General features: G+C 43.2%; 1 protein-coding gene across 1 annotated transcript; it reads left to right on the top strand.

The window, feature by feature from the left end:
- The first annotated feature begins 7197 nt into the window (after positions 1-7197).
- gdf5 (growth differentiation factor 5) lies at positions 7198-16750 on the top strand. The gene is made up of 2 exons (XM_071521644.1): positions 7198-8098; positions 15750-16750. The coding sequence occupies exons 1-2, from the start codon at positions 7198-7200 to the stop codon at positions 16748-16750; spliced, it is 1902 nt and encodes a 633-aa protein (XP_071377745.1).
- Positions 16751-23708: the final 6958 nt, after the last annotated feature.

The following is a 23708-nucleotide window of genomic DNA, read 5'->3' as shown; positions in this document are numbered from 1 at the left end:
CAGCTTCCATCTGCTCAGTGTATTTTGTGGAAAGAGCAAGTGTTAACAATATTTTAATTAATTTTTTATACCTAGGTAAGTCAAAATCTGTAAGGAATTGCATTTTGAACGTTCTGGCCTTCGCCTGACGTTGCCTGGTAGTCTTTATTTATTTCATGCACCACACAATATCTACCAACACACACCATCGTCAATGCATGCACACACACACTTCACACACACTGACATACTGATGCACACATCCCATCTATCTTATTTTCTTGATTAAAACAGTAACTAACAGTACGATTTCCAATATTTGTTATGTCTTTAATGAGTGGTCATAACACTCGGTACACAGGCATAGGATTACAGTTACCCACGCACATGCAGACACTCTCTCATACACACACACACACACACACACACACACAGTCCTAACTCAGAGCAGATGAGATGGGGCTATAGTCAGGGGGAATAGTACTGAAGCAACCAGGGACAATTATCCTTGTCCTAAAGCGATATGTCACCAAAACATTGCTGTTGTAAACAAGGCAACCTGTTGGTCATTGGTGGTTTTCCTCTTCTCCGCCTGTTCAAGAACCTTCTTAAGGCGGATACAGTGATTCAAGCTTTTAAAAGGTCAGACAAGGAAACTTAAGAAAGGTTTTGCTCTAAAACACTGTACACATATATCCATTCAATTCAATATTTCCAAAATACAGGACGATTCAATTTGTAGAAATGATATTACTTGGTCAACCAAGGACTTAGGTTACCTGTTATCCTTTGAAAAAGTACCATAATTACTTTGAGATTTGGTTTCAAACACTTTGATAAGGTGTCACTTTAAAAAAAAAAAAAAAGATGGATATTTAATTTGGGAAAGAATCTGTATCTATGAAATTATTTCTGACTGGTATTTCTGATTGATGCCTGATTGATGCCTACAGATACACTAATAGGCACATTGCCTCCAATAGGCCAAAGAGGCCACTGGTTACTTTGTACAACCTACTTGTACAAAGTAATATATCACACCCAGGACAATGCTGCACAATAAGCTGCTGCTTCTCAGTCAGGATTGATTAAATAGTTCTTGAACAATAGATCTTACAGATGGAAAGTAAATGTACAGCAACTTGACATCAGAAACACATAAACTTTGATGCCAAATCTACAGGCAGTCACACCTGTTCAAAGCAATTCATCTGTTATCTATATTTTACCAATTCCAGCTGATGTGTGAGCGGTGCACACTCACAGCTTTCGGTTTTGTACCAATGGCTGCGTGAGTATCATGAAAAACAGCATGAGATGCGATCAGTATGGGTTTTTCATACCAATGCCGATATTTTTGGATAATTTTGATTTTCAATTATGTGTAAAATTTTCATTTTCATGCCAAGAAGTTACAAGGATTCAGTGTTTCCCCCAAATGTAATTCTTGTCAGGGTAGAAAAGCCTCTGAAACAGCATTTAGGCCATTATGGGACACTAAAACCTGAACTGTACAAATTCAATTATTTTAGAAAATTTCATTGCAGCTTTTACAGACTGTCTTTATGTTTTTATGTGGTCAGGGAAAAACCTCCGGGGACGACATGACATTTAATAAAAGGCCAATATCGGCGCCCAGATATATCGGTCCAGCCTTTACTTTGAACGTTCTATAATATTTCCTGCCATCTAAACAAACTCTTTTTCCCCCGTGGCGTAATGTTTTATAAACAGAGCAGCAGGTTTCCAGCATGTCTCAGCGACAGCGGGACGCGTCTCCAAGCACCGGCTCAAAGTTATGGAAGGAGGGTGACTGGTAACAAATTGACTCTTTATTTTATTGGTCTGACCTCATGGCAGACGCTCTCCCTGTGCGGTTTTTCAGTGTCACTCACCCCTGTCTGTCTAAATAGCAGCAGCGCAGCCTACACGCCCGTTCCCCCGCTGAGTTATTATTGTCGTTGCGTGGCGAAGCCTGGAGGCAGCGGGGGAAGACAGTGGCACATTCAGACAAAGGCTGCGTTCACACCGGAGGACAGAACGAGTCGTTTAACCCTTTATCACACGGGGCTGATCGTTTTGTCATCGTCAGACAAAAGGAAAACACTATGTTATTTCCCCTCTCTGTTTAGACTGGGACAGCAGCTGATTTGTGTCAGATTGGAGTTTTAGCTATACAAACAATTCTCAGAGGTAGAAATAATCCTATTGGTTGAAATAAACCTCAGTGGGCGGAGCCAAAAAAACACACTTGTCCAGAGCGCAAGTTATCTAACTGGCTAACTTGAATGGCAAAGAAGGAACTCTGGTTAAAATATAAATAAAAGATTTTATTATTTTTTCATTCATTCATGTCCATGGTATTCATGATGTTGAAGGTCAGCAGCTAGCTAACTAGCTTATCTAGATAGCTATAGGCTAGTATGGCTAGTTTGAGCTTGAAACTAGGCTAACTAGCTAACATAGATAGCATGTAGATTGCATTTTTTCAGTTAGTAGCAGAGTGCTATACTTCATAATATTAGCTTCCTCCAATCTTACCTCGATTTTTTCACTTAACTTCAGGCTAATATTACATAGCCAGAAAAACGGTGGTTCCTTGGCTCCGCCCACTGAGGTTTAACTCAACCAATGAGATAATTTCTGCCTCCAGAGCAGCTCTGCCTCCAAGAAATGTTTGTATAGCTAGAACTCCAACTTCTGATTTGTGCCATGAAGAGTAAAAAAAAATCAGAACTTGGCCTTCCCTGTGTGTCTGAAATGTCTTGGGTTTGAATCCGGTCTGGGATCTACTATGTGTAAGTAAGTAAGATTTTGTTTATATAGCACCTTTCGAAACCAAGGGTTACAAAGTGCTTCACAAAAAGAGCGGCAGCAATTTATGCATAATAGGTTAATCACAGTGTAAAAGGGCGACAACAAATCGATAAAATAACACAATATTAAAGAACACCGAAGCAAACTAACAGGAAAAAATACAGAAAGTTAAAAAGAGATGATAAAAACAATAAAATCAATGGAAAGCCAGGATAAAAAAGATGGGTTTTTAGACGCTGTTTAAAACTTTAAACTGAGTTTGTAGCTCTAACAGCAGGTTGAAGATTATTACAGAAGCCAGTTATCCAACCCAATAATCTGTTTTCCCTCTCTGTCCTGTCTCTCTCCACTCTGTCCAATAAAGGCAAAAATACCAACAAATAATCTTTTAAAAAAATCTGAATTTGTGTGCCTGTGTAAATGCAGCTGAAGGTAATGTTCTCTGGGCCTGCGTGCCGCGCGGGCCGGGGCTGCACAAGGTAAACCACATTTCCTCTGAGCTGTTTCTTTTTTCTTTTTTTTTCTTGTCTTTCTTTTTTCCTCAGACATCCTGAGAACAGAGTATACATACAATCTGCTGCGCTCACCCTTTTCGAACAGACAAACTGGTGGGCCGGGGCAAGTCCTGAGGTTTGTGCACCCTGTGTGTGTGTGTGTGTGTGTGTGTGTGTGTGTCCAGCGTGGGAGTGCATATGTCTGCGTCTGGAGTGTGTGTTTATGTGTGTCACTGCCCTTAATGTTACCCTTGAACACACACACACACACACTCAACAATACACAGACAGATACACAACACCCAGACGTGCATGCACACACACACACACACACACACACACACACACACACACACACGCACACTCACAACACAAACAAATACACACTCTTCCTTAGTTCCTTAGATACAGGAACTGTACCTACACATAGTTTCATAGCTTTGGCAAGAGTCACCAAAACCACTTTTCCCAGAACTCCACCGAAGCAAGGTGTGTCTCTGTGTGTGTGTGTGTGTGTGTGTGTGTGTGTGTGTGTGTGTGTGAGAGAGAGAGAGAGAGAGACAATGAGACAATGCATATTAAGTATATTTTCAGATATGCGATGCTTTCAAATCTCATATTCTTGAAATCCTTTTGATGTCATTTTGTTCATTTTTGGTTTTCTAATTTTATGAACATGGTTGTCACTGTGCTTCTTGTATTAATTCTCGTTTTGTCTTTCTATGTTAATATTTTAGCCGTTGTTAAACATTCATTTTATACCTTTTACTTACTTGTAATCTATGTTCTATGTGGACTACAGGAAGAAGATTGTTGCCTGTGTGTCAGCTAATGGAGATCCTTAAAAACTAACTAAACTAATGCAACAACTGCTAGTTTTAGTGCTGAACACACTCATAATTAAAGCAGGTTGTCTACTTGTAGATGATGCAGAAGAGTCTCGGTCTGACTTGGGCTGACTCGCACTGCAACTGCAAGTACAAAAATGAAAAGGATTTATTTATACAGGTGAAGAGTTTGAGTCTGACTCTCTTACAAAATGATCCAGAGCACAAAATTAAATCAAAGCATGGCTACTTGACAACTTAGATCCTTGGCTGTCAAAATGATAACACCTCTACAGACTGGATCCTCTGTATTTTAGACATAACGACGGATGAACTTCAGGAAATTATTGATTTTCTAAAAACATATTTATTCCATTTTGGAAATGAACTCTTGAGAAATTCAACCAACTTGACCCCAAGTAAATCAAACACAAACCCATGACCGAGCTTCTGATAGATTTTTTAGATAGATTATTTAGTAAATTCAGCACTAAATGGAGGATATATGCAATCACTACTACTATATACAGTATCAATGCAGCATAGATGCAGAACAGGGAGACTTGTATGCACAATACAACCAAACACAAAGCCGTTCATCATTGCCTCCTGTTTGCTGCTGCTACTTAGTGAGTCACTGCTTCTCATATCCTTTAGCTGTTTAGTCGAATCGACTGGATCAGGTTGATTTTATGTGCGATCGGCGACAGCCTCATATTATCCAATCACTTCTGTTCATCCATCATGCCCCCATACCGAGCAGCGCGGCGAGGGAGAGATCGATGGAGAGAGCGGGAAAGAAAGAAAGAGAGAGAGAGAGAGAGAGAAACACTGTACCAAAACACCAGCTCTTGTTACAAACCACCGGAGACCCGGCTCGCCTGCCAAAATCTCAAAAAGCTGAACCCATGCTTTCTGGCTTCTAATTATTCCTAGCGCTTAGTCTTAGCTAAATTTATGACACTAGAGAAGCTGGCCCGCCTCGTGGCATTATAAATTAAACTGGCAAAGAGTTTTAGAGTCAAAACCGAGGCCCCCTGTCTCCCAACGAGGGAAGGAAGTGGAGAGAAAAGTGAAAGAAGGGAGAGTGAAAACTTGATGCTCCCGGTCCGGTGCCATGTTTGACAACCGGACTCTCTGACCTTAATCTCCAGGTCGAAGCAGCAAGCTTTTTAGAAGTGTGTGTGTGTGTGTGTGTTTTTCCATGCTGTCTTTTTGTCTGAGGCAGTGCGGATGAAACCAGAAGGTTGACGGTTAGAATCTCCTTTTCAATCAGAGTAAAGTAAGGCATTAGTGTTCCAGTTTCAGTAATCACATTACATTTACTGATCTAACAGATCGGTCGTGACTTGTGCTACATTCTTTAACCTCTTTATCAGCTTAATATCGATCAGAAGATTCCCCCCTCGTCGTATCCTGCCTTCAAGTCATGTTGGAAATATTGAAATTACAGTAGAACGAGCCAACAAAGTGGTAAAAAATAACTGGGAAAGTCTGAATTTAATGCTGTGGGCTCTGTCTTTATTAAAAAAAAACCTAAAAAGAAAGATTGTGAGTCTGTTATTATTTACTTCTGATAATGTGGCTTAGCTCTACAATATTTATGAACTCCGGTAAGTCTAGCACAATCGTTTAAGGGTGTAACGCAAAAGTAATGTAAAGACGAGTGTAACTAGTCACTTTTTTCGGGGAGGAATAAGTAAAGTAATTCATTACTTTTAAGAAAAGTAACAAGTAATGTGTGATTTATTACTTTTTTTTCCAGGAACGACACTGTTCAACAACATTGTTCTCGACCAGTACAATGTAATGGAAGTGTGAAACTGTGTTCTGCAGTCGGTAACAAAACACTGCTGCTGTGCCTTTGAGCAATGCAACCTCAAACTGACTCTGTGTGTGTGTGTGTGTGTGTGTGTGTGTGCACATGCTTTTGTGTGGGCATGTGTGAGTTTAAGTGTGCTTATACAGTATGTTTGTGGTGTGTGTGCCTGTCTGTCAATGTGTGTGTGTGTGTGTGTGCATATTCTTATACAATACGTGTGCTTTTATGGATGTATGTGCGTGTGTGTGTATGTGAGCATGTGTGTTTGTGTGTGCAGGTATGTGTGCATGTCTGTGTGTGTGTGTGTGTGTGTGTGTGTGTGTGACACTACACTGGAGCTATATAACTCCTAGTAGAACCACTGGGCTATCCTGACATCACCTGACACCCTTCTCACCCTTTTGTTTGGAGAAAGTGGAAGCCTAGAAAAACTGCTCACTTCAAATGACATAATGCAAAGCTCTTTTTTTTTTTTTTTTTTAGAGGGGGGGGGTTAGTGCCATTTTGTGTGTTGCAGCCTGAGTGAGTCATCGGTGGAAAGAGGGGAGGAAGATTTGAGAAGAAATATTGCTGTTAAATGAGTTTGGACAGCATGACATCACGGGGTAATTAAAACAGCTTTCTGGAATTCCGTTTCCAATTCCTGAGTTCAGGTTTGTTGGAGGATTTTTTCGAGCACCTGCAGGTTGGTGTGTGAGTGAAATATTTTCACTGGACGGGGTTCAAACTTTGAAGGGAAAGAAAAAAAAAAACCTGAGGCAGCAGCATTACGCCATTCTTGCCTCTCTTGGAAAAAAGTGGGATTTAAAGAAGTCTCTTACAAGATATCCAGCAGAATAGTACCGTGGAGTGTTTAATGCAAGTCCATTTTTTCTCCGCTCTCAACCCCCCAAAAAAAGCCTTTTCTTGGATTTCTATACTTCTAGCAGAGGCAGGATCTTTCCAGCATTATGGTTCTCCTACATAACGGATTGGAGAATAAGGGTTTGCAGGGTTTGTTTCTTCACCTCATAATACTCAGTTATACTCCACATCTTTGTTTTTACAGCCTTGTGTATGTTTATTGCTTATTTCGAACGGGAGAAGCGGTTTCTCTTCATTTGTCCCCGGACACAGCGCACGCTAAACTCAGAGGATGAAAGACTCGGACCAGACGGGACGGCTCGCTCTCCTTTATTTAACCGAACAGGTCAATTAATTCACAACAGCGTCTGGTTTATTACGATGACGGCCTGGCAGAAGGCACACGGCCTTTAGGATGAAAGTTGTGAAGCGTCTCCCTCTCCTGCTGGGCTGCTGGACTCTTATTTACCTGGATCCCGTCCTCGCTTCACTCAGCCGGACCAGGCCGAGCGAGAACCACCACCGGCGGGGAGAAGCGGCGGAGCGCACGGCAGGCGGCGGGGAAGGTGATCAATCCCGCGTAGGGACCGGTGGAGGAACCGGCGGGTCCACACTAGCCACAGGCAGGCTACCGGTGGCCGCTTCTGGGACGTGGAAACCCTCATCGGGGAATCCGGCGAGGATCACGCGTATTCGTGCAGGCCCGCCGCTAATCAAGGGCGAGACGACGGTCGTTAAAGGCAAGCTTACTGCGGCGACACCTGCGTCCTCATCCTCGCCAGCGCGCAACGGGGCTGCGCCGGGGAACCGGGCACAGCTGCTGCTGCAACACCGGGACAGAGCGGTCAGCTTGGGGCGCAAAGAGGCTGTGCGCTCCTGGCTACCCGGCGGGGATGCTCACATTAAAGCGCACGCCCCCGCGGCTTTTAGCGCGCACGCAGCGGGGAAAGGAGCCGGGACAGCGGGTATTGGAGGTGGAGGCGGTGGCCCACCGGGGAAAAATTCCGGGAAACCTGCTTCTAGAGCGGGGGCAGCGGCTCCAATGCGCAGCGGACCTCCACACAGAGCCACCGGTGCGCAAAAGCAGCAGCAGCAGCTGCAGTACGCGGCTCCGGTGGCGCAGCGGGGCGCCGGTAACAAGGCGCCGCCGGGCAAAGCCAGCGACCGGGAGGCGCATCACAAGCAGCCGCTGGTGATTCCTCACGACTACATGCTGTCGCTTTACTGGTCTCTCTCTACCGGGGAGCTGAACAGCAGCGCGCTGCACGAGGCAGGCTTGGCCAACACCATCACCAGCTTCGTGGATAAAGGACAAGGTAAACAACTTCTCCTTCCCAGGCTCTCTGTGCGCTGTCAGCCATGATGTATTGGCAACATCTTCTCTCTTCGTCTCTCGCGTGCTTGTCCTTAAGACGACAGTAGAAGTAATCGCAGTATTTTATCATTTTGCCAACAATAATGACCAACAGTATTTTTTCACTGATACTTTTATTCTTTGAATTCCACTGCGTATTTTGCCCACTTACACCATAAAATGATGGTTCTTTACGATCTTTTCGTCTAAATTGGGCTTTCCTGAAGAACCACTTGTGGTTCCAAAATCACTTGTCAGTTCCATATAGAAACAAATATTTCTTTATTCGTGTTGAATGTAAAGGTTTTTAACTTAAGCAGAAAAGGATTTTCTTTCTCAACTGGGCGCCAAAGTGATCTAACCATCTACCTTGGCACAAATTAATCCCGGATGACCAACAAATTCAAACCCCATTTGAACTTCCACAGACAATCTAAGACATCCATTATACTGTCTACATGTAACAGAAAAAAAACAGGCAAATCAGAGCAAAGAAAAAAAGGTTATTTTAAAATCACTGATTTGGAACAATTAATACATTCTCAAAGGGTTCTTCAAAGAACAAAAAAAGAGTTCTGCTATGGTACAAGCCATAAGAACCCCTTTCTGGTACTATGTAGGCCTAGAACCCATTTAATGGAGAGTGTATCCATGCTGGAGTCAATCCTATATATCTACATCACCTCAAAATTAAAGGAAGCCCATATACTAGTCAGTTGCATTCACTTATCCCTGTCATTTGGAAATAGTATAGCCTTAATCAGTAAATGTGATGTGAAACTGATATGTAGTCTACTGTATGTCACCAAACGACTGCTATTATTGTTCCTTTTGATTGATAGCTCACTGGTAGCCATTGATATGATTTGTGTTAACATTCACTGTTGTTAACTGAGGCATTTACATTAATTTGAATTGGAAAAACACCTGTTTTGTTTGCTTCTGGCAATTATGGATCCAAGCAGCACTTCTCACATGGGTTCTGTTCCTTGATTGACTGATTGATTGATTGATCAGGGGGAAATACAAGAAAACAAGGGATACACCAGAGGTCAGAGGCTGGATCTAGAGATGGGACTGAGGTTGGTGGAGGGTGCTGGGGCCTGAAGGAGAGGGCTGGAGCTAGGGGAGACGTCCGATGTCCGGGGCTTAGGAGAGAGATCTGGAGCTGGTAGGAGAGGGCTGGGAGTCTGGGTCTAAGGGGGAGAAAGAGGGCTGGAGCTGGAAGACAGGGCCGGTGTTGGTGGAGAGGACTGAAGTTCGATCTATAGTCTGGAATTAGTAGGAGAGAGCTGGTGCTGGAACTCGGACTGAGGAAGTGGGGAAGTGGGAAGTGGCTTGTGAAGACGGATGGATCTGGATCCGGGCCCAGATATGGAAGTACGGCTAGAGAGTAGGAGTTTGCGAGGTGTCTAAATGTGGGTGTGTCTGTGTTAGGGTGTCTGTGAGGTCAGAGAAGATGAGTTAAGACAAGGAAGAGCATCTGGAGGGGAGGGAGGAAGGTCGGCCTCTCTCATACACACATGTAGAAGGAATGGCGGGTCTTGGTCCTTTATCTAGACCCAGAGCCGTTGAGCCGGGGCAGGAGTTAGTCTGATGGCAGGAGTGTAGAGACTCTGTTACTCTTAACTGGGCTGTAACAGACTTCAGACCTGCAGAGAGCTGCTGCAAGCTGAACTGTGAGCTATCTAGTGCTGAAACGATTAGTCGATTAATCGATTAGCCAATTGATGGAAAATGAAAATCGTTTATAATTTTGACTATTAATTAATCGTTTTGGACATTTATCAAGCAAAAATACCAAACATTTTCTGGTTACAGCTTCACAAATGCTAAGATTTGTTTGTTTTTCCTGTTTCATATCATTATAAAATGAATACCTTGGGTTTTTTTTTTTGGCTGCTCTCGGAACTTGTGATGAGCATTTATCATAATTTTTTGACATTTTACAGACTAAACGATTAATTGATTAATCAAAAATATGATCAATTCATTAATCGATAATTAAAAATTCATAGTTAGTTGCAGTCCTAGAGCTATCACACGTCTTAATGTCAGTCCAGTGTGTTTGGGGTTCTCATGCGTGCTTGTGCACATACGTGTAAGTGTGCATGTGTGTATATTTGTACTTGTGTATTTGTGTGTGTATGTGTGTGTGTGCTCATATGTGTGTCTGTATGTGTCTGTGTGTCTCTCTTTGTATGCGTGTCTGTGTGCATTTTTGCTCATCTGTGTGTGTGTGTGTGTGTGTGTGTGTGTGTGTGTGTGTGTGTGTGTTGCCAGCCATCTGGTGAGCCACCGGCAGCAGCACCGGTCCCAGTGATATACAGCCTCAGGAGAGTAAATAAACACTCCTCACAGCCACAAGTAGGGTGGCCCCCCTGTGTGATGTTATCTTTACGGCGTAAAACTGTTTAAAACGATGTTTAAATGACCAGAGTTTAATATTTCTAGCCCCGCTAAAGGTTTACATTTCAAGCACTTAATGTACTTTTAATTTGGGCTTTATTTGTTTAGCGTGTCCTCAGCAAATCGTCGGTGACCTCCTCCGCCTGGAGAGGGGCTGAGCGGAGGTGTAACTGATGCCCCGACACATCTCTTCCTCTCTCTGCTGCACACTCTCTCCCTCCCCCTCTTTTCTTTCTCACTTTCAGTCTCTCTTCCTCCCACCGCTCTCTCTCCTCTCCCCTTTCTCTATCTTCCTCTTATTCTTTCTTAACCTCATATTTCTTTCTTTCTTTCTCTCTTCCTCCCACCGCTCTCTTGCCTCTCCCTTTTCTCTCATCTTTTTTCTTAACCTCTCCTCTGAATTTCTTCATTTCCTTCTTTCTTTCTCTCTCTTTCAGTCTCTCTTCCTCCCGCCACTCTCTCTCCTCTCCCCTTTCTGTCTCTTCACCTTTTTCTTTCTTTTTCTTTCTCACTTCCAGTCTCTCTTCCTCCCACCGCTCTCTCTCCTCTCCCCTTTCTCTATCTTCCTCTTATTCTTTCTTAACCTCATCTTTCTTTCCTTCTTTCTTTCTTTCTCTCTTCCTCCCACCGCTCTCTTGCCTCTCCCTTTTCTCTCATCTTTTTTCTTAACCTCTCCTCTGAATTTCTTCATTTCCTTCTTTCTTTCTGTCTTTCCTTTCTCTCTCACTTTCAGTCTCTCTTCCTCCCGCCACTCTCTCTCCTCTCCCCTTTCTGTATCTTCACCTTTTTCTTTCTTTCTTTCTCACTTTCAGTCTCTCTTCCTCCCACCGCTCTCTCTCCTCTCCCCTTTCTCTATCTTCCTCTTACTCTTTCTTAACTTCATCTTTCTTTCTTTCTTTCTTTCTCTCTTGCCTCTCCCTTTTCTCTCATCTTTTTTCTTAACCTCTCCTCTGAATTTCTTCATTTCCTTCTTTCTTTCTGTCTTTCCTTTCTCTCTCACTTTCAGTCTCTATTCCTCCCGCCACTCTCTCTCCTCTCCCCTTTCTGTCTCTTCACCTTTTTCTTTCTTAACCTCTCCTCTCTGCATTTATTTGTTCTTTGTCTTTCTTTCTTCCTTTCCACTTCTCCACCTCTCCCCTCATTCTTCAGACACAGCCTCTTGAGGTGTTTAGGGATGTGGACTAGCCTGTAATGTAGCTTAGTCTCAGACTGTTTGTTGTTATTAGCCAGCTGACGTTGCCTGCCACACGTTGCCCCGCAGGCTAAACTGGAGCAAAGCACAGAATGCAGGAAGACACTCTGGTTATCTGCAGGGTCGGGGAACAGAGGGCTACATGGAACTGGGTTGGAGTTATATGGTTATGAAAACCAAAATAACAAAATCAACATGAGAACAAAGCAAACAAAACACAATACTTTACAGTTACATAGTAATCACAGTAAACTCATCTATACTAAAACTCACACCTGGTTTCCATATTTTGCCAGTCCTTAAAACAAAATCTACAACAATAAATTCCACTGAAGAAATTTATTTGAATTCAGTAAATCACTATGTAAACAAAGCCAGTAGTGATGTGACAATCTTTCAGCAGGGGCCACCATACCCAAAACACACATTAAGCCTTTGCTTTCTTCTATTTAAAGGTGCTACATGTAGCATGTAAACATCAATAAATCATAACCACATACATTTTGAGACATCAGTATCATTACCATAAGCAAATGAGACTATACAGAAAAGACTGTCAGCCTCTAACGGCCTCAACTCTGCATTTTACATTTTGTGCCACCGGGTCGGATTTTGCGGTAAATCTGCTGGATCGCTTTATGGCACAAAACTGGAAGAGGGCGCTGCTCTTCCAGAGCAAACGGAGCTAAAGCTTTCAGAGTTTCTGGCAGCAGATGGTGGAAGGAGAGAAAGGCCAGGGAGTGGAGACAAGTAGCAACATGTTCTTAGTGGCAGGAAGCAACAGGGTTTATGGGAAGTGTGGTCTTAATTTCGAGAAACACCAGACATAACAATACCACTGTTGTGAGAGAGAGGCTACCAATCACTTCAACCAAGGTCTCATTTGTTTAAGGTAATTATACCAAGGTATCACAATTAATTTGATTATGATATACTTATGTTTAAAAATGCAACATGCACCTTTAATTAAGTCTGTCATGGCATATTCTCCTTATTCTCTCCAACTTCTTCTCAATGTGTTAAAAGTTAATTTGGGATATATATAAATATATAAAAAGGCAGCTGAAAAAAACAACTGTGTAATTCTGATTTAAAAGTCATATCACTTTGACAGTCCCAGCACCACCATAACAACAGTAACATACACTTTAACATATCAGGATTCATTAGTTGAACTAGTAATTTATCTGAGCATAAAAAAATACATACACATGCAGCTCCATTGCATGGCCAGAACGTTAGTGATCAGAGATTGAGTGCATACATTGATAACTACTGAAAAAAATACACACAATAGGCAGTGATGTCACTGTGACTGTGGTCTTCACAGACAAAGACGAGGAACAGCAGCAGCTCATCCGGTCACGTAATTGAAAATTACAGATTTCTACACAAGTTACTACAGTACAAGATTTAAAGTGCACAGCAGAACTCCCCAGAAACAGAACAGAAACAAAAACTGAACACCCGTTTCTTTTTTCCTCTCATCTCTCATTACAAACTCTTCTGTCACCCTCCAACCCCATCCCTCCCTCCCTCCCTCCCTCCTTTCCCTCTCCTCTCTTTCTTCCTCTAAATGTCTGTTTTGTTTCCCCCCTCATCTTATGTCTCTCTTTTTCTCTGGTTGGCGCTCCTTAACCACACACAGCATGGACATAGCCAATTCTCCACCCCTATATGTCAACAACTGTAGTTAACCACTACATTTTTGGTTGATTCCTTGACGTAATTAAACGTGAAGTTCAAAGCAGAGTTGTTAGCCACATTTGAGCGGAATGGATTAATATGGGGTTTAAAACTTATTGAAGATGAGGCTCTGCAGTTGCTCTTAGCTGTGGAAATGCTGTAACAAATGGGAAAAGTGGAATAACCTACTTTCATGATCTAACGGCGTCCTTTTTTAACACCACGTGTTGTTTGGAGACTTTTTGATGAAGAGTAGTTTGATGTGTTCTGCTCTCACTTAATCTCCTGGTGTCGGTTGTCCTGTTGAGGTGTTTCCTGTGTGTTTGTGATGTTGTGGGTTCAAGCCTGTGTTGCAAGTCTTCTGCCGATTTCTCCAGTCCTGCCTGACATTTTCCGCTGCATACTGTCTACAAAAGCAGAGATGCTACTGAAGATGTTTGCTATTAAAGCCGCTACATGCAGCATTTTAACATCAATAAATCATCACCACTTTCATTTTGAGACATTAGTGTACTTACCGCAAAGAAATTAGACCATTGCTGAGAAGATTGTTAGCCTCTACCAGCCTCTACACCGTGCTTTACATTGTGTGTCACTGGGTCGGATTTGGCGGGAAATCTGCTGGATTGCTTTACGGCACAAAACACGAAGAGGGCTCCTGTTCTTCCAGAGCAAACAAAGCTAAAGCTCTCAGAGTTTCTGGCAAAAGCAGATGGTGGAAGGAGTGAAAGCCAGATGGAAAAATCACTTACAACATGTTGATCCTCGTCAGTAAAGAGAAAACCAATATACACAGATGCACGTTTGTTCCCCCAAACAGCATCTCTTTGTGACGGGAAGCAACAGGGTTTATGGGAAATGTGGTCTTCATTTTGATAAACACTAGCGCTAACGATACTAGTGGCTTGAGATAGAAGCTACCAGTCATCTTGACCGTGGTCTCATTTGTTTACGGTAATTAAACCAACGTTTCACAATTAATTTTACAATAATATATACATGTTTAAAAATCACACTTTTAATAAAAGCGCATCGGGAAAGCAGAAAAAATTACACTGTTCTCCTTTCCTGTCCAAAACATTTTTGAAAATATAATGTTTGTGTGTGTTTTTAAAGCATATATATACAGGTATTTCTGTTCTATTGGACAGTATAATGTCAAAGTAAAAAATGAGAGTGTGATGATGACAGAAAAACACACCAGTGGGTCATGAGGCCGACTCAAACCCAGGATACCGAGAGAAACATTTAGATTTACCTCTAGCTAACGGTCTTATACACAGCGACTAAACCTTCTCTGGGTTTGAGCTTTAATCTGATCTTCCACGGAGAAGCGGCAGGATGTGCGTGTCGTCTACGGTCTGATCCCTCCGCAGCAGATGCAGGGGGAACAGTGTGGAGGGTCTATCTGTCGGCGGTGAATAGCTGCAGGTCCATAATAACAGGCCTGTTTACAGTCCGATGTGGTCGGCCTGTCTGGTTCTAATGTACTTTTCAATGCATGCTAAAGTCCTGGATGTGAAGGAGGGGAGATGACGTGAGAGGAAGCGAGGGGAGGGGAGAGGAGATCTGCTGTGTGTGTGTGTGCGTGTGTGTGTGTGTGTGTGTGTGTGTGTGTGTGTGTGTGTCAGTGTGTGGGTGTGTGTGTGTATGTGTGCTAGTGGATTTCATTGCTGGATTCCATTTGGACATGGAAGTTCACTGGTTTCCCTCACTGACAACAAAAAGAAAACATTACACACCACACCATTCAATTCATGTAAGCCTCCTGCTGTGTGTGTGTGTGTGTGTAAGTGTGTGTGCATGTATGAGTGTGTGCGAGAGAGAGTGTGTGTGTGTGTGTGTGTTTACCTGAGAGGCTGTACTAGCATGCTGTAAGGAAATGTGTCAATATTTTTGTTATTCTTGCCCTTGACTATGTTTTTCTGTTTTTCTCCCCCTCTCTTCCTGTTCGCGGTGTGTGCGCACATGTGCGTGTGTGTTTATGTGTGTTTCTATATATCTGTGTTTGTATGCCTTCATACACGTGTGTGTGTGTGTGTGTGTCTGCGCACCTGTGTGTGCATGTGTTTCTCTGCACCTGTGCTTGGGTATACGTAATGTCCATGTGTGTATTTACGTGTGTGCCTCTGAATGTCCTGTCCTCTCTGTCACCCCTAACCTTTGCATGTGTATTTGTTTGCACCTGTGCTTGTCTGTGTGTGCATGCTTCTGTCAATGTTCACGCACATTTCCGTGTCTGTGTGTGTGTGTGTGTGTGTTTTTGTGTGTGTGTTTTCCCCCCATGCGTACATGCTTGCCTCTGTGTCACTGTCCTCCCTCCCAGATGAGCGCGGGCCCCAGCTGAGACGGCAGAAGTACCACTTCAACATCAGCTCTCTGGAGCGAGACGGGCTCCTGGGGGCCGAGCTGCGCATCCTGAGGAAACGCCTGTCTGACCCCCGCAAAGCCTCAAACGCGGCGCTGGGATCGGCAGCCACCGGTGGAGGGGGTGGAGGAGGAGGCTTCTCCCCGTTCCTGAAGCTGTACACCTGCGCTTCAGGTAAACAGAAGGCCGCTCTGCTCCAGACGAGGCCTGTGGAGGATCTGGCCGGCGGAGGTGGAATCGGCAGCAAGTGGGAGGTGTTCGACATCTGGAAAGTCTTCAAGGGCTTCAGGAACCAGCAGAGCCAGCACTCCCAGCAGCTGTGCTTTGAACTGGAGGCCCTGGAGCACCGGGGGGGTCGCCCCACGGACCTGCGGGCGCTGGGGTTCGCCCGACCCGGGAGGACCAACAAGGAGAAGGCCTTCTTCCTGGCGTTCGGCAAGACCAAGAAGCGCGACCTGTTCTACAACGAGATCAAGGCGCGCTCGGGCCACGACAACAAAACCGTCTACGAGTACCTGTTCACCCAGCGGAGGATGCGGCGAGCTCCCGCGGCGAGGGCGGCCAAAAAGCCGCCGCAGCAGCAGTCGCCGCCGCCGCCGCCGCAGTCTCTCCCGCCGCACCAGGCGGTGAAGACGCAGACGAAGCCGCGGTGCCACCGCAGGCAGCTCCACGTCAACTTCAAGGAGATGGGCTGGGACGACTGGATCATCGCGCCGCTGGAGTACGAGGCGTTCCACTGCGACGGCGTCTGCGACTTCCCCATCCGCTCGCACCTCGAGCCGACCAACCACGCCATCATACAAACGCTCATGAACTCCATGGACCCGGAGTCGACCCCGCCCACCTGCTGCGTCCCGACGCGCCTCAGCCCCATCAGCATCCTCTACATCGACTCGGCCAATAACGTCGTCTACAAGCAGTACGAAGACATGGTGGTGGAGTCCTGTGGCTGCAGGTAGCGACGAAAGGAGAGAGAGAGAGAGAGGGGGGGGGGGGGGGGGGGAGAAGACCGGGGAGAGAGAGAGGGAGAAAGAGAACGAGGCCCACCTGCCTTTTACTTTGAGGAAAGACAGATTCGGACATGAACAGTGAGGTAAATATTGTGATCAAAACTGAAGAGGAAGATAGACTCTGAGGAAGAGCGACCTCGTTTCAGCTGACAATGACCAAACTCAAAGATTTAAAGTTCAATGCTGTGCAACAAAGATTCCTCTTCCCAGTTCAGTGGACTAACACTGCATACCAAAGACTGTTGTAGACAAAACAGAGAAAGATAAACTCATCTGGAGGAGCTTCTCCCCTCCACTCACTGTCAAGTACTTCTGCATAACATTGATGCTGGCAATGAGCACGACACAATGTTCTATGCAACTGAGAGGAGAATAAACAACTGTACTGACAGATAGAGATACTCTCCAATGAAATGTTTTTATATCCTGATTGAAAAAAAAAAAGACTGGAGACTTCTCTCATATTAGAACTGAACAGATTTTTTACTGTGTGTTGTTCTTTTCCTCTTCAGATTTGTATCTATTTCTGGATCGGTGTAAAAAGTTTGCGTGTAACAGAAATGCTATTGAAATATTAGTGAATTATACTCAAAGAAATGCCCTTTTTTCCAGCACTTATCTGCCATTGTGCCTTTGCCCATTCAGATGCGCGATGAGCAGTGATCGTTATGCCTTTATCCAACAGTGACTTTTTTTGTAAAGCATGAGAAGAATGTCTGATGTGTAAATACAGGCCAGTGATGAAGTGCTAATCCGTCCTGCTCCAAACGTGGGAAAATCGCATGAACTGCTCTCCAATAACAAACGTATGATTGATTGAGCTCCAAAACCCTATCAGCCCAAGCCTCTGCCCCCTCAAGCACTCTAGACTAAACGATCAAAAGAATTTGTTTTTTAGATGCCAAATCACTATTTCACCCAAGACTGCCTGTGTTAGAACTGGAATGATGTTTAACCTTAAGCTTCTTCAGTTCTCTCAGTGCCAACTTAAGGCTTAAGGTGCTGCGAGGCTAGCTGAAATGTCCAACTAGGTAGGTGGTTCAGTGATTAAGACATAAAAATTAGTTGGTCAAGTTAAAGGGACACTGTGGCATTTCTGAATTTTACTCTGTTAATGAAACGCACCAGGCACTTGGAATCATATCCAAAAATCCACTCTCAACATCTCAGTTAAAGCTGCACTAGGGTATTGAACTTCAATACCCAGAATTCCTGTAAGGTGAGGTCAGTAAAGGTCACACAGCAGGCTCATGTTTAACCAACCAGCCGCTCTGTGATGCTTCATATGAAAGGAAACCAAACAGATGAAAAGAGAGGGAAAAGATCTAAACGTAGTTGAGTCCAGTTTTCACGCTCCGTCCAGAGAAAACTGGCGCTCGGAGTTTGGATATCACTCCTAAATTTCACTTCATCACTGTCTCTGGGCAGAGAAGTGACTAAACCAGAATTTAATTTGGGGGAATAGGGGGAATTCACAAAGTCTAAATTAGTGGGGACGGGACGTGGCGCTCTTCTTTATTGCAGCCTATATAGGTGTATTTTTTACATCAAAATCTTGCCTAGTGCAGCTTTAACTGTAGTTCCAAGGTTGAGACTTTTTTTTTGCCACTATTTGACAAGTGTCTGGTGAGTTTTGCATCATAACAGAATCAGATTAGCCTATGACTTAAAGCTTTAAGGGGCTCAAACTGAGAAAACGTGACCTTGGTATTATACGGTTCTATCTGACCTTTTTGTCAAAACTGAGTTAGTCGCATGAACCTATTCTACAAGTGCCTGTTGACATATGTGTGGTGTTATTTTTTTTGAAGATAATGATTTTTGAGACTGTAATTTCTAAAACAAAAGGACCCATCTCCATTTAACTCAATGTATGCTGAAAACTTTGAAGCTCAATATGTCAGAACTATCCTGAAGGCAGATAGAACCTTATAATTCTAAGCTCACGAAAATTCAGTTTTGCCATTGCACACAGGCTTGTTAAAACACACTAGTCCACATCCAAAGTATAGTGACCCTCCAGACGCGACTCGGCGGCCCGTTTTTTGGATCCTGACCTGCCGTTTAAGAACCCCTGCCTTGAAGTATTAGCTTTAGGTTAGAAGGAACACAGGGTTTGAGGGAAGAACCTGCCAATCTGTAAAGCAGAACAGGAGACTACAGCTTTATTGTTGCTATGTAACATATACAACGGCAGCAACAGTGTCGCTCTCTGGCACGGCTTCCCTCCCTCTGTCTGTGTTCCATACAGTCAGCAGCGAGCGCACCTGTCTGCCTGCCCCTTGTAAAGCTCCTCAGCCATTGGACGGAGCCATCTGCGCCGAGCGAATGGCTTGTTTCTCTTGGAGACGGAGTGATGTAACCATTTCCTTTAATCAAAGCTGAGGCATGCCAGTGGTATTGCCCCCTCTCCCAAAACCTGAACTGACAGTCCCAAGGCAAAGGTGGGGAGAGGCTGAGCAGGACTTGAAAAAAAAAAAAAAAAAGAAAGAAACTTTAAAGAATTTTGCTGCTAGCTTGCAGCTCCCAACCAGGAATCTTGGATTAAACAGCAGGCCATGTGAGGAAATTTCACAGTTAGCGTCTGGATAGATGTATTGAGACAGACTTCGAAGACAGGAGCTTGGGAATATCAACACGGTTCAGTCCAGTCTTTGTTACAATCCCAGAGCAACTCATTTGGGCACAGGATACAAGTTTAGTTTGGAAAGCACTTGCTGCATCTGTCCAGAAGGTATTTCAGCACCGGCAGATCTCCTTTTTTCCCTCATAAACCCATATTGAAACTACGCATTTTAAAATCACACTGCTCATGCGGTTCTGAGTATTACTTCTAGAGGTGTAAACTTCAAATACATATTTTGTTTATCTTTATCATGGCTTTGAATTAAATGAAGAATATGTTTGTTTAAAGGCTGGTGATTTATGGTGCTTGTGATTTGTGTTTTGTTAACAATCAACTCATTCTTTTCTAATGCGGGAAGGAACCCATTCACTTAAACTTGACAGACCTAAATTTAGCAAAGTACAGCAAAGTGCCACTTACAGATAAGAGAGACATTTAATGTGGGTTTGTTTATTCTTTTCAGCTGGAGACCTATATGACACATTTATAGCCTTACTGGGGGACGAAGGTTCATAAAGTTCATTTTTCTGGTTTTCTGGTTCTTTCTACTCGACACCCCGCTGCCTAAAATGGGTTTTGACTTGGTTTCGTGGGCCCAGGGGGTCATGAACCTCACTTTCCCTATACAAGACCATGTAAATGTTCAAATATAAACATGAAAAATTGCCAAAATAAGCTTGTGTTAAAGTGGGGACTTACTGCAAATAGGCCTGTGATCTATTTTGGGTCCTGGCCGCTCGTTTAAGTCCCTTTTTGGTTCTCAACCCACAGTTTAAAGCCACACTACAGGCAACTTCACACATTGGCAGCTCCAAACGGTAGCGAGAGATCAATTTTAACTTCAATACCCAGAAATCCTGTAACATGATATAAGTAAACTGCACACAGCACACTCGCGTTTATTAACCAGCCGTCTGTGATGCTTTACACCAAAGGAAACCAAAGAGACGAGAGAGGAAAATATCTAATCTTGGTGAGTCCAGCTTTCTCTGCTGCTGTTTAGCAGACAGTTTGGATTTCACTCTTAAGTTTCAGTTCGTCACTTCACAGGTGATTACCAACACCACAATTTAATTTGGGCAAACAGGACGAATCTACAGCATCTCAATTAGTGGGGATGGGATGCTGTTCTCTATCGCAGCCTCACTTTGTGATTTAGGCTGATAAGTCAGGTGTATTTTTACATAAAAGTCTTGTCTAGTGCAGCTTTAAAAAAAAAAACAAGCCATTGATTAAAAACAAAACACCCAAAAGAGACTGCAAACTCCCCAAAACAGACTACAATCATTCCCTTCCAATACATGTGTCTCTTTTCATTGATTGAAAGAAACAAGCCGTTTCAACATGGCGTCTTTGTCGAAATCCTTCAAAGAGCCAAATCCTGGTCACAGAAAAGCCTGAAGTCACAATCAAGGCGAGTAAAAGGAGCGGTCCCGCAAATCAAAATTCATTACAGCTACTGCAGCCATGTAACCAGAGTTGTAACAAGTCGAAGGCGGGACCGAGGGGAGTGTTGTTAAATAGACATTGGGAAACACTATTCCCCACAGAGAGAGAGCGCCTGGCTTTAATTATCACACATTTCCACACATTAGCCCATCTGAGATACAGGCACTGGATTATACAAACAGCTGATTTAAATCTCCGCGTATGATTTATGGTGACTGATATTTCCTATGATTTATGACGGTGAAAAAAGTGTGTTTGCTCGACAGGAAATGAAACATAATGGGGAAATTGACTTCACGGTATGCTTTCTTGTATGTTTTTTTTTTTTTTTTGTACAGTTCCTCCTATCACGGAATGGGATTGTTTTAAGAGAAACATGATGGCTTGTAAACTAAACTGTTGTTGGGTGTAATATTACTGCTGTTGGATGAAAACCTCATAACTTTTTAAAAAGTTTTTCTTATTCGAATTGAAAGATTACACGTTTTGTTTTGAGTAAATTTTATGCACATAATGCCTTGGAAAACCATTCAAAAACCATTCTTTGATAAAAAAAAAAATAAGACAAAACAAAACACATTAGCAATGGGAAAAGCACTACGGATAAGTTCAGTTTTTGGAGATATGAGGTTTTGACATCATAGGACAAAAGAAACATAATGGAGAGTTTTGTTCCAAAATGAGAAATACTTTGAAAGAAGTGACAACTCCTCCAACAAAATGATGTGGAACAAATGATAATGAAAGCACAACAATATACAACAAATAACTCTAACTTTTTTAAGGATTTTAGGTAACTTAAAAGGGCTTTAAGTAATATGACTTATTGATCAGTCAGTATCAGTATTGCAGCAAAATCAAAAAGTCCCTGACACAGCTTACGGTATCCTGTAATGCACAGAAATATAAAAGTCACATTTTCACAACAGAGCGAGTAAGCTAGCTAATCAGCGCACAGATCCAACAGAAACGTCTAGCGAAGAGCTAAAATATCACGATGCAAATATACTACCGCTTTGTCATTTGTTTTTTTGGCTCGAGAACGAAATGTGTTGCAACACCGGTTGCTCATTTGCAGCTTCCTTCATCCTTCATCTCAGAGCAAAACAGAGAACGAGCCGGAAAGTGAGTTATTTGGAAGCCAGAAATCTCAGGACTTGGCGAAGTAGTAGCTGAGTCACTGGCATTGATCAACAACCCTATCAAGTCCCTGCACTTATGTCATTTTGTACTGTAGGAGAGTAAAAAAAAATGCACTTAATGCACCTTTAAGCCCTTGGTTGACAAAGTGACAGCACTTTTACGGAGAGGATCCTCCACATTTTAGCGATAACGGATGATGAACTTCACGTATCTTTTCCCTCAAAATGGATACGGAGCATCTTGGCGTTGACCTCTCCATATCGTACCATAACACACAGCGGTGTTGGCCCGACGCCGCGGCCGCCCCCCCCCCCCGGCCGACGGCCCGCACAACCCATAATCAGATTACGCTCTAGTGAACTCTGCGGAGCCCCTTCTCCAGCCCAGAAATGTGTAGTAAAGCAGAAACATGGATTGTTTATGGGATCGGGTTTCGTTGTCGCTGTTTGTGGCCGGGGATTGTGGCAAAGTGTCAGGCCGAATCCAACTGAACAGGATCAAGAACCCGGTTGAAGAGGGCTATTGTGTTTCCCCGCTCACATGTAATCAGAAACACATGCCTTCCATCTTATACGCCGAAAAAAAAAAAAAAAAGAGGGTTGTTTAACAGGGCTTAACTTCATTGAACACAACTTTAATGGTTGCCCCCATTACACGATTTAACAATGATGTTTCGGGAAGGCTAGAGTGTGCATGTGTGTGTGTGTGTGTGTGCGTGTGTGTGTGTGTGCATGTGTGTGTGTGTGTGTGTGTGTGAGAGTGAGAGAGAGAGAGAGAGAGAGAGAGAGAGCCCCATGAGAGGAGCGTACACACCCGGAAGGCTTGTGTTCCCTCGGAGAGCTCCAGACCTGTGGAACCTTGTCCAGGGTTAGTGTTCCACATCTCCGTCACACACACACACACACACACACACACACACACACACACAACCCCAGCCTCCCTCCCTCCTTCCATCCACTTGCTCCAATGCTGCATTTTGATAATCAGATCTTTTCTTCCAATTGATCTGTTATCTGATTACTGTGTTTTTTTTCAGCACGGCAATTTATTACATCTGAAATTGTAATCCAGTTGTAATCCATTTCAAGTGGAATACAATAAAGTACTGGGGGAAAAAAACACAGTAATCATGTTACAGTTACCCTTTTTGTAATCTGATTACTATAATCCATTTACAGTACTTTACAACTTTACTTCCTTCTACAAAGCTGTGTATATGAAATCATATATTTTTTCACAAGAATTTGCAATATAATTATTGATAATCATTGGTTTTATTTAACCATGTTTGCAATACGTTACATATTATAGGATTACATATATATTTTTATACATTTTTTTTTTTTTAATTTCTGCACCTTTTTTTCCCAGTGACAGTAATCAGTTACATTAGATACAGTTACATGCAGTTACTGTTTTACTGTTACTTTTTAATTGTGTTAATTGCAGCAGATTACATTTACCAGTTTTGTAATCTGATTATAGTAATCCCATCACAAGTGTCCCACTACCCTCCAACCCCGGATCCTTCTCTCTGCTCTGCTGCATTTTTGCTACATCTTTTCCCTTTGCCTTTTCTTGCTGGATCCTTTATTGCTATCAGATCTGGCTTGGCCGAGCTGACCGGTGTTTAACATTTTAGTAAATGCAGTCTTGGATTTCCTTGACAGATGTTAGGGAGGAATTTTA

This window comes from Centroberyx affinis, unplaced genomic scaffold (assembly GCF_046629955.1).
Source record: "Centroberyx affinis isolate AG114_WGS23_722 - 3 ecotype Tasmania unplaced genomic scaffold, CSIRO-AGI_Caff_v1 ptg000905l_1, whole genome shotgun sequence".
NCBI lineage: Eukaryota > Metazoa > Chordata > Actinopteri > Beryciformes > Berycidae > Centroberyx > Centroberyx affinis.
Note: the sequence above shows the minus strand (reverse complement) of the source record. Positions and strands in the feature narration are given on the sequence as shown.